Here is a 12,023-nt window from a genome sequence, read left to right as displayed (position 1 = left end):
AAAATTGCATCTTTTATTACAATTTCGTTAACTCAAGTTCCTCAAACTTTAATACAACTTTACAACACGAAGTTGACTACAAGAATATGTAAAATTACAAAAAGCAGCGAACATTAGTCATCGCTAATTAAATTAAAAACTGTTTCCAGAAACTCGGGGTGAAGAGCCAAGGACAATATGTTATTGCATTGTGAATCATGATGATGACGAATGCGAGTAACATGTCCTACCAAAACGCATAAATATTGGGGGTTGAAATCAGGCTTAACTTGATTTATGAATAAATGGAGGGTGCTCCACTTAGTAAGCTTTCGTGACAAGTTTTAGAAATTGCCGTAAAAAATTGCTTTCTGGTCAAATATAATAGAAATTTCGCCTCAAAAGCGACGAATTATCGACCCAAATTAACTAATCGTCGTACATTCAGATTAATAAAATACTTCCGCTCTTATAAATAGTTCCGTTCAAAGAGGTCTTTGTGGGCTAAAAACGTAATGACTTTCCTATAAAAGCTTGTTTAAAAAATTATAGCTTGCAATTTAGTGAATTTTCGCGTAAGCGGTACACTCTGTTAGTACAAAATGTTTCCATTAAGTGTAATTATACTATTTTAGCGCTTCTGCCTCGAGTATATAAACCCCAAACTCTCTTCGCAACATAAGCTCTTCTATTAGACGCAGAATAGTGTTCCAATAAAAAGACGAGCAATTAAAATGATATTATCAAGGGATTACACAAATAACACCCACACAGAGACAAAAGACGCAAAGTGCAGTCGTCGATTCAGAAAAAATTGAATCAACATCGCCGCTCCCCAATTTAAAACTCTAATTTCCCGAATCTGTTCAGTCCAATTCTGGATCAAGTCCAATTAACCAAGACTATCAAATGATTTAGCACCTCGGCAGTTCATGACGTGCCGCATTCCCAAATCGATTGTTGCAGATCCCGAAAAACTGCAGGTTAATAGACTAAATTTAGTTCCGATCAAATATGCAACGCTGTGTGCTCAAAAGGCCAGAATATTTCCGCCCGACATTTTTGCTCAATTACCGACCCTTCGATGTTTGCCAACAAAGGAGATTTTTCTCTACATCTGTCATGTATTTATTCCGAACAGATACACACGTAAAGAACTAAAGAATTGATCCTTTTATCAAATTAGATAATTATGTTCTAAACCATCCGAATCAGGAACTGCTCATAACTCAAGGCGGTGTTCACCAATAATGAAGATGCAATCAAGAATCACGAAGATAATATTGATATTCATTTCTGAGCTGACTACCAACGTGGAGGTTTCGTCTAATGGAGCTTCAAATTTCTTCGCCCAGAATTTCGCTCGCTTTGTGCCAAGTTTTTGTGACACAACAAAGTAATTAAATAGAATTTAAACGCGTGTAACTGTTATTTTCATAATCTAATTTACCCCGTACGATTACGAAAGTTTTAAACAGAGCACACGTATCATCGCATTGTGGAGGTGCTTACAACTCTAAAACAAACTCCAGTTGACGAGGGCTCCGGTTTACTCAAATTTACTAATATTCTGTCACTGCGGCAAAATGCACAATTTCAAAGTGTCAATTTAAAATTTTACCCCAAAATCAAGATTAAAACCTGTCTGTTATACAATCTATTTATTGTTTGATACGGCCGCCAAAATTAAAAGGTTTCACCTTCAAATCAATTTTATTATTTCAATACGACACTCTCCAATCAGATTATCTCAGATCGAATTAAAATTGATTGTGTGTATGTTACTTTAATTTCAAGTTTCTAAATCTGAGATTTTTAATAATCTTTGTTATTATAGGATCTTATCTTAATCCGCGTTGGGGCATTAGTATTCATTGCAAAATGTCTTCCTACAATGCAATATCAAAGTTTCATTCATTAGTCATTCATTGTGCGACTTTGTAGTTTGGACTTTGATCGCAACTTCCTACCTGAGTGGTAAATTTTTTACCACGTTTTAATAAAAACTCGAAGGTTTATTTTTTGAGCCCCGTGTTATAAGAAGAGATTTATTAATTATTCATTGAGTTATTTCGCATTTACGTAGTCTGCGATAGCTGATGAAAACGTCACTGCGAATTTAACGTCGCAATATCGGAATATATTCATGTATTGCTAAGTGTATTATTTACTTTCTTTCCTGACTAGTAGATGTTTATTATACACAGGTATTTTATATTTCAAAGGAAAATGATACGGAAATAAGTAAAATAGAAAATGCAGTTAAATATGAAAGGAGTAGATAAACCAAGGGAGGAATAATGAATGAGAGCTTAAGCGGATTACGCCGGACAAAGAAAGTTTCACGCGAAAGTGGTAATTAATGTAAGCTGCAATACAAATAAGTGCAGCAAAAAGTTCTAGTAATGGTTCTATTTTTGTCGGCAATGATAATAATCTAATCTACGCATTCTAAGTTTTGTAAATAAATTTATGAGGCATTTTAATTCTTAATTTTTTTTTCAATTCCAAAGAAATCAATCAATTCCTATCAAATTGTAAAAAAATTCAGAAAGCCCGAAGTAGCTAAGAGTTTTAGGGACCCACGATGGCGCAACCGCATCTCTATATCTGAAATAGTTTCCGAGATATCGAGCACGAATTGTTTTAAACCTTCAAAAATTTGGCCCTCTGGCGACAACCCAAAAATTCAAACGGCCATAACTCAGTTATTTGTTGACAAAAATTCAGAAATTCTCATGTTTTTAGATTCAGCGTGACATTCTGCGTATAATGAGACCCAAATTTGTTGAGTTTGCTTAACAAATAAACGAGGCATTGGCCAAAAACTGTTTTGGAACCGTCATTTTAGGGTGATTTTCAATCAATGTTTTCAAAATGAAATCGACGTTTAGTAGCCTTGAATTATACATCAGTTGAAAGAGGAGCTCGAAATCTATCTACTGGCCAAATTTGAGATCGATCGGACAAATAGTTTACAAGCTATGGCCAAAAATAAAAAAAATGAAAAATTTTCATCGATTGAGTCGGAATTTTTTTTCGCGAAAAATCGACTATCGAATTTTGGGCTTTTGAGAAAATTTTCTAACGTAAAATGAGCCGAGAAAAACAATGACGTAAACCGCATCTCAATATCTCAAATAGTTTTCGAGATATTTAACTTTAAAAATAACGAAAAATGAGGAAAAATAAAAATCAACTTTCCGAAACTTTGATCGGCCATAACTCAGTTATTTGTTGTCAGGTCTGAATTTAAATCCCAGATTTGGAATCTGCGGAAAATTCTGCGTACACTGATGTATAATAACTTAAGTTTACTCTAAAAATAAGCGAGATATCGATGTCAGAAATTTGGCATAGTTTTAGTCACGAATTTTTACGAAAAATTGCAACTTTCGACTGTAGAAAAATCAAAGAACTATTTCTTATATAAAAAATCGCGAAAAAAACGATGGTGCAAACCGCATCGCAATATGTGTAATAGTTTCCGAGATATTGAACACGGATTGTTTCGAACTTTGGAATTGGAGAAAATGTACTAATATTTCTTTTAATTCTGCCCTGTTATGGACACTTGCTTCTTATTCCCAAAATAATTAAATTTGTGTACTAAATTCTCCCACAACTTGTTTGTTATTTCTAAACATTTGTTGTTTCTGTTGTCTTTTTTCTTTGTTATTTCCCTATTGTACGTTGTCTTTTGTTCATTTATTTACATCGTCTTGTCCTTCGCTTTTCTTATACACCGCTTATAACTTTTTTTGTTTTCTTTCTTTCTACTTAAAGCCTTCTACTGATGTCGCATTCTGCTCATTCTCTTATCTTCTCCATTTGTTTTTTAGCTATTTTGTATTGTCTTAGTTCTCCGTATTTCTAGACAAAATTCAAGTCTTCTATTTCTCATAATTTCACCTTCAAATCCTGTAGGATATTTTCTAATCCTCGTCATTTCCTCGTATTTTTTTACCTTCTGTCTGTATTCATTACCAAACAATGTGTTCCATTTTTCTTCTTCCATCTTTTAACTTTTCCATTCTTTTAGATCTTTTTTGCAGAAATGCGTTAAACTAGACCTGTTTTTTTTAAGATGTTATCTCTATAAATATCAATAAACAAAATTAATAACACCTGTTTACGTGACAAAAGAAACCTTTTAGAAACTTGCATCACTAATTGTTTGACCCTTATCTTGCTATTATTTTTATATTTCTCCATGAAACTAAATTAACTACAAAATATTTTCAAGTGCGTGTATTGTTTCACCCCATTAGGCACAAATTGGGAAAATCACAATCAAATTAATTTAAGACAATCGCAATTAAAATCAAATGATTGGTAATTAAAGCCACTTGAGATTAATCTGTACGTCAATTGTGCAGGTGTTAGGATAAAAACGCCTCGTCCGTTTGTTGCTATAGAGATTTGTTTGACCAACAATAATAATCCACGCCCTTTTGACTCCGAAATTTTAAACATACGCTTTTCCTCTAGTAATTTTCTTAGCATCCAACAAAAAAAAAACAGAAAAATCTCCGAACTCTTCCATCTGAGGAATTACACAATGTGTGTCAAAAATGCAATCTCCGTTCAAAAGAATGGAAAAAAACAATCCACTTCATTTCGCAATATTGATTCTTTCCCTAAAATTCAAGTTTATACATGACAATAGGTACGTGTGCCATGTGAACAAATCATGACCACTTGAAATAGCGACAAGTACCACTCGAATGTTTCGAATGTCACAACATTCAATATAAAAACGCGACAATAATCGATGATATTCACACTATTCAAAGATGTTTGCTTTGTTCCTGTTGTGCACACTCGTGTCGGTGAGCCACAGTGCCCGAATTCTTGGTGTCTTCATGACACCAAGCTACAGCCATCAAGTTGTGTTCCAACCAATTTGGAAAGAACTCTCTCTTCGTGGCCATGAAGTAACAGTGCTAACACCAAATCCACTCAACGATCCAACGTTGACGAATCTCACAGAAATTGATTTGAGCTTCAGTTACAAGACATGGGACAACTACAGTATCGCCACTTTGGGGGCGAAGGAACACTCCTCGTCTGAAGAAATCAAGAAGTTGTCAGAAGCGTACTTCGCCGTATCCGAGGTCCAACTCAACCACCCAGAAGTTCAAAATTTGTTGAAAAACAACACAAAGTATGAGTTTGATCTCATCATGGTGGAGTTCTTGTGGCCCATGATGTACGCTTTCAAAGACGTGTTCAAGTGTCCAATGGTCGGAATTTCGTCTCTACCTTTAACAGCGACAGCAAACGAGGCTATTGGTAATCCGAGCAACCCAGCGTTGGAACCGGAGTTCACTCTACCATTCTCCACGAATCTTTCGTTCAAGGAAAGAGTCATCAGCTCGGTTTTTAAATTGCTGTTCAAAGTTGGTGCTCAAGTGAGTTTGCGACCCAAGATGAACAAAATGGTCCGAAAAATTTTCGGGGAAGTTAGGAAATTAGAAGAAATCGCGCAAGATGTTAGTTTGGTGTTAGTGAACTCCAATCTTGCTCTTCAGAACGTGAAACCTCTAGTACCCGCTTATGTTGAACTCTCAGGAATTCATATCAAAGAACCAAAACCGTTACCTAAGGATTTGAAGACCTACATGGACACTTCGAAAGAAGGAGTGATCTACTTCAGTCTTGGATCCAACATCAGAAGCGATATGTTGCCGGAGGAGCAATACAACAAGTTCATGAATGTCTTCGCGCAACTCCCTTATAAAGTCTTGTGGAAGTTCGAGAACGAAAATATGCCCAACAAAGCGAAGAATGTTGAGATAAGGAAGTGGTTACCACAACAAGATGTTCTAGGTAAGAAGTTTTAGCTTCTGGTAGTAAAGATAGTGTTGACCCATTTTTTTGCAGATCATCCCAATACAAAACTCTTCATAACTCAAGGTGGTCTTCAGTCCCTCGATGAAGGCATTCGCTCAGAAGTACCAATTTTGACGATTCCATTCTTCGCCGATCAAAGATACAACAGTCACCACTTGGCCGAGAGTGGCAGCTCTCTCTCGATAGATTTCCACTCCTTCATGGAGGAAGAACTTAAAGAGAAGATCATTCAACTCATCACAAATCCATCGTAAGTTAATCGAGTTAAAACGCAACCAAATCTAACAGTGCTTTTAAAGGTACAAAGAGAAAGTCTCGAAGCTCTCAAAAATCGCAAGCGATCAACCAATGCCAGCGTTGGAGAAAGCAGTCTGGTGGATTGAATACGTTATAAGACACGACGGCGCCGATCATTTAAGATACCCAGGAATTGACATGCCCTTCTATCAATATTTCCTCCTTGATGTGATTGCTTTTCTTGCTGGCACGTCGGGACTACTGGTCTATATTCTTCGAAGAATTTACAAACACATCATCTTGACGTATAAAGTCTTCAGCAACCTTCTGGCGTCCCTCAGCAACAAAATCTCCACAAAAAGCCATGTAGAATAAGCGGCGAAATTCATCTCATATTTATTAACCTCGTAGGTTAGGTTTTTATACGAAAATAAAAGTTTGCATCAAATTATAGCCGTGGTTTGTAGAAAAATGTAATTAAAAAAATTCCGGCATAATTGAAATTGCGGGGGCATAAAAGAATTCGGGAGACGTCTGATTTATTGAATGAAGGGTCTTGAAATACATAGATAAAGCTATATGGTGGATAGAACAAGTTATACGTATAAAGGAGCAAGCCACTTGAAGATCCTGCCTGAGGATATGCCATTCCAACGATGGTCCCGACAGAGATGATTTTATTTTTTACGGTTTTATTAGTCGCGATCGGATGGAGACAGACGGGCATTGCATAAATTCTTAAAAATGTTAGTGGTATTATTTTAAAGAAAATACAATTGTGCTACATTGTCTGTGACTTTTATTGCCCTTTCCGTGAATCTCGGTGTAATAATTGCAAATATTTGTAAAAGCCAGCATTTGGAATAATGGGTAACACAACAGCTGTTGCAAGTTCTGTGCAGATTTTTATTACAATAAATTCGCACCGACATCCTCCATTTATTACATAATGTAATTTGAGCTTGTGTTCGATGTTCACAAGCTTTACACTCCATCAAAGTTTTGAAAGAAAATATTACATTAGGAAATTTATAGCATTCAGGTAGTAAACGCACGAGTGTTGCGACAGAAATTCTACAGATTCACCCTTGCTTCGAGTTAATCAACAGCAAAGTTTCGTTGTTTAGGAGAAATATCGTTTTACAAAACTGGCGCACGATTTTGCCCCCAGCGAAAACAATAACAAATTAAGAGGGAGCAGCACATGCTAATAAGATTGGAAGCAAGCAATTAGGAGTGTCAGGAGTGGTCGTGTTTGGGGTAAAAATGTAAATGTCTCGTGTATGGTTGTCAAGTCGTGATTTGCGATGAGGCTCGTATTTCTCGTCGTGTTAAGACAACGTTGGGGGTTTGTACAAGGTCCTGGATATAAATCTAAAGGGGTGGTGGCTCGACAATGCGGGAAGAGAATTGATTTCGAGTGAGATCGGAATGCTTAGATGCGATCTGATATATCGCTTCGCCATATCGCAGACATTTACAACAACCCTCATATTGTTGGATTCATTATTAAACATGAGAAATGCTTATTAGAGTTTCAAGTGGAGCACTTTAATTTCTATCAGCGTATAAAAAAACGAATCAAATTTGGCGGATGCGACGTGGCTTTCAATAAATTCAAGAATGAACGTCATGTTTACGTAATTTTTTTCACTCTGATGGTAGAGATGTCAGCGTGGCTTAGGTCGATTTGGGCACTTTCAATTGATTGAATGGTTTGGCAAGCGGTAGTCCGCGATTTCTATTGAGAGGGTCTTTGATTTATTTTCTTATCCATATTCAGTAGATATGCGTTCTAGCGCCGACATTTCGTGTTGATGGTGACGCAAACCGAAGACTTTTTTTCAAACGAAATCCTTTGCATGCGCCCTTTAAGTCAATCCCATTTATTCTGATGGGGCCACAATCCCCAGTTCGCACCTTTTCTAATCACACCACAGTCGTTTCCATTTTACGATCTTCAACCTCAAAACTAAAATAACAACTCGAGATCATAAATTATAGCGCTTATAAGCTAGACAAAAGTGCGCAGTAAAAGAACTTCCATCAATCTGAAAAGAAATCTCTGTGCAAGTATCGCTTACGAACCACTCTTTTAAAATTTTTATTCTCTCCATTATCCGTTATCCTTCAACAATAAAGTATTGTTTATTAGACTACCACATCCTAATGGACCTAATTTACAACCCCCTTGTTACGAATCGTTCATCACAAGACTAAAAAATTACACTATTAAACTCTTCCACATGCAACAATGCTAAATTATTCCGCATGAAAATGTGGCGACAGCAACGGATTCAATAATACCATAAAACCGAATGTATAGTTCAAAACAAACACTACAAATCAAAATAATTTTTATGGAAATTTATTTACACTGGTATCTATGAGAAAAAACGCCAGCCAATTATCCAGCAGTGTTTTTTGCTTGCGGGATCAACTAGGGATTTGTTGGTAATTAACAACCGTCAGAATTATGAGCAGAAATTAGACACTATGTTGCGGTCTTCTAAAATGAATAGAACCGCGAAAAAGTTTGGAAATTGAAATCAAGCTTTGTAATTAACACTGCCCAAATTAACCAGAATCGAGCCAGTGATGCCTGAAATCGCATTATCTCTTAAGGCGACAAAAATGTAACAAAGAACAAATTAAAAAGTTTCTTCTTCGGCGTTTTAATAAAGTTTTTGGCACTATTTGGCTCAGGGAAAATCAACTCATTACTCCTCCATTATGTGAAGAAAAATGAAACACTCGACGTACTTTTCACTTGAAAGTTGAGGGCATGGGAATGAATGTGGAGATCAGCGCCGATGATCATTAATCAAAATTTAGATACAATGTCAAAGTTATTAAGTCAATGAAAACCATTTGTTAGAGAAAAACGATTAGAGGTAATAAATAACTTATAAGATCCATTAGCAGAAAACGAAAATTAATAGAGCTTAGCTTGCAATGGTGGGAAGATTATTGGGGCAAACACGAATTCGCAATCAATTAATTGTGGCCGAAGCTTGCATATTTTTGTAGAGGTGTTAGATCGAATGTATAAAACTCGATCCAGATCGTCGGGAGCAAACTGGGGGCTTGAGCGCGAACAGAGTAATGTAGCGAGTAAAACTGATGGGTGAATTTCAAGTTTCCTACATCTTAATGCAACGAATTCATCACGTGTGCTATGCTCGACTATTATTACGCCCCCAACCCTACCGCCCCCATCATACGAGACGGCTTAACCGATTCATCCCTAATTTTCCACGAATACACAGTTGAAATTGAATCGCGGATGTTTTATATGCAAAGCCCGACTTTCCAGGACTATACTAGAGCTTTTCCAAAATTAGAGAAAGAAATGGGGGATTAGTTGTCGCGTATTGCATTCTTACTAGCTCCAATTTCACGCGGCCTGGCCATTTGCCACTTCAATTTATTAGATCGCACTGCACGTCACCATTTTTACATCAACGGCTCTGCTGAACTCGTTAATCACCTGCGTCCAAAAAGGAAAAAACCCCGAGCTTGTTGCAGAAAAACAGCTTGCTCGAGAATAAAACTGTTTCGATTGGCCGAGACGACCGTGGAAATCCATTTGCATGTCGCGGAAATCTCCAAGAAATGAACTCGGAGACTCATTTAGGCCAGATCATATCACTGCTGTGTTCTATGCTTTATCTGCTTCTGAAGTAGCTCGGGAAAAATTAATTTGTGACCCGCTTTGTTTCCAAAAAGTACAAAAATAGAGGATAATTTATTGGTACCCCATCAAGCCGGCAAATGATAAAGAAAAGGGAAGAGGGTGGACAATGTGGTTGGCATTCGAGACACGAGCCTGGAGTGAGATTTATATCGCCTTTGGTTACTGCTTTTGTCGCTAGAGGTGCTCTATTTTATCGCCTCTAGTATTAAACAGGCAATACAATCTCTCGCCGCCCAACTCGCACAGATCAACAATATAGTGGTCGGCACAAACCTTATCTACAACCAAGACTGATGCTCGACCATATATACCAGATGTTCACTGGATGTTATTACACAACGTGCAACCAACCCCTATTACTGAAGGTTATCGCAAGAAATAAGACTGATGGCAGACAGGAAGATTGCTGCATAAATAATGCGCTCCCTTCACTTCAAATTATACACTCCCATCTGACAAACCAATCAACCCAATAAATGAGCGATTTTCAACCCACCAAAACATTTTTTCATTATGTCGACTACTTCCGAACTGAAATTAAATTTCTCTCCCACAAGAAAATTAAGAAATGCGTTTGCCTATAAGATTTTCCCCCTTGCGTTGCATAATGATAAACGCACCCTAATTTTTTATTATTTCTTATTTTTTTATGAAAAATTTGGTGCTTTAGCTCTGTCTGGAATTATTTTAAGAAAAGTTTATGCCACTAATAAGCAGTATTATTAGACGGAAAATTAAAAACGCGCCATAATTGCAGTTTCTGAAGATTTACCACAAGATGTTTTGATAAATCTATATAATTCTTTGGAAAACAGAATTATTTAGTTAATTGAAAAACCGGGTTATATTTAAAGTTGTTAAATTTAAAAGTAAATAAAAGTAAAAGCAGTTAGTTCTATCATTTTTCAACGACCGAAAATTTTTTGACTCTTATTCAATATGAAATGCACCTATTTTTGTAATTTTTAATGTGTAATATTATTTTAGTAATACAATTATTGCAGCAAAATTAAAATCCCAAATACCCGCATGTAAGTTTTAAAATAATAAAAATTATGACTTCGTGTATCAATTTGCAACGGACTGTATAATTACTATTATAAAATACACCCTCCTTCCCTCCCCCTTTTTAAAGTTTGAGAAAGAAAAAATTAATCACCCCCTGCTAAAACCGTCCAGGGACAACTTTCGCCACTTGTCACCGCCCTAATGGATTAGTGGCCGAGATGTACATACACATCCCCTCGGACAAAACTGACACTAGAATGAAACTCTCTCGCATCCATTTTCCACCCTTTAACGGCGCTTTGACAAAAACTAAAATAAACAGAAACTTGTACGTGTCATCGCGTATTGATCTTTGTCCGTCAATTTATTTATATTAGCGCGATTCATTCTACCTTTTAACGATTCTGTTTGTTGATCAATCCGTTAGTGCCATTCGATATTTTCATTTTTCATTTTTGCATCAAAGGGCTGTGTGGAAATTTCAAGTGGTGTCGGTGATTTAATTTGGAGCGAAGCCTCCTCGTCTCTTCTTAAAAGTATAAAATCATTTAGTCTTAAACAGAGATAATTTGCATGATGATTACGCAACCTTTGGGAGTATTTTTATTTCCGGGAGCGCAAAAGGAAATTACCTTTATAACGATGATCATAGTCTGTGTGGCCAAATTAGAGTTATCTTGTTGGATAATGTGAATAATAATTATACACGATCTTTTATTACCCCAAAGTGGCAGTGTCGGTGGTGCTTTTAATTTTCTCGGTTTCAATCTATCTCTCATAATTGAATCCAGTAATTTCGACAATTTCTAAAGAGAATAAATATATATTCGTTAATTTAACTTGTCTAAAAGTGAATTTAACTAAGTAATGGTTCAAGGGACACTGACAAGATTGTGTTGAACTTTACGTCCAAGTTCGGGAAAATTGCTCATCAACTTTCGGATAATTCTTCGTCACACTCAAGCACCTGCTTGCGCATCACAATGAGTTCATTATATTCATCTTGTGACAAACCTCTTTTTTTATTAATTACCTGCAGAGTACACTCGTGCGGGAAAGTAACTTTTTCGAAGTCATTAATTATTTCGCGATTGAGCAATGACGTATCGCGAAATGGTAATCCAAAGTCCTCTTCCATTCAGACGCGTTTCGTGAACTCGACTTACCGAGTGAAATATCGGCAAAGTTTGGTTAAAACGCCGGACATGGCAGCGAAGTGCTTTCGGTTCGGAGAAGGGGGGAAAAC

General features: G+C 36.5%; 2 protein-coding genes across 2 annotated transcripts in view; one reads left to right on the top strand and one right to left on the bottom strand.

Moving 5' to 3' along the window:
* Nucleotides 1–12,023, bottom strand: part of Yip1d1 (Yip1 domain-containing 1) — a 106,666-nt gene that overhangs the window by 75,705 nt on the left and 18,938 nt on the right. The window lies entirely within an intron of this gene.
* Nucleotides 4,743–6,861, top strand: LOC148170512 (UDP-glycosyltransferase UGT5-like). Its single transcript, XM_088043238.1, has 3 exons — nt 4,743–5,811; nt 5,866–6,085; nt 6,135–6,861. The coding sequence occupies exons 1-3, from the start codon at nt 4,776–4,778 to the stop codon at nt 6,445–6,447; spliced, it is 1,569 nt and encodes a 522-aa protein (XP_087899364.1). The 5' UTR covers nt 4,743–4,775; the 3' UTR covers nt 6,448–6,861.

Source organism: Gnatocerus cornutus, chromosome 8 (genome assembly GCF_029298725.1).
Source record: "Gnatocerus cornutus isolate USDA-ARS CGAHR chromosome 8, icGnaCorn1.1, whole genome shotgun sequence".
NCBI classification, from domain to species: Eukaryota; Metazoa; Arthropoda; class Insecta; order Coleoptera; family Tenebrionidae; genus Gnatocerus; species Gnatocerus cornutus.
This window is presented reverse-complemented; position numbering and strand designations above follow the sequence as displayed.

Excerpts from the sequence above, each read along its gene's own strand:
- LOC148170512 (XM_088043238.1), top strand. The coding sequence starts at position 4,776 with ATGTTTGCTTTGTTCCTGTTGTGCACACTCGTGTCGGTGAGCCACAGT. Across the intron at positions 5,812-5,865 it reads ACCACAACAAGATGTTCTAG|ATCATCCCAATACAAAACTC; the intron begins GTAAGAAGTTTT and ends ATTTTTTTGCAG. Across the intron at positions 6,086-6,134 it reads CAACTCATCACAAATCCATC|GTACAAAGAGAAAGTCTCGA; the intron begins GTAAGTTAATCG and ends GTGCTTTTAAAG.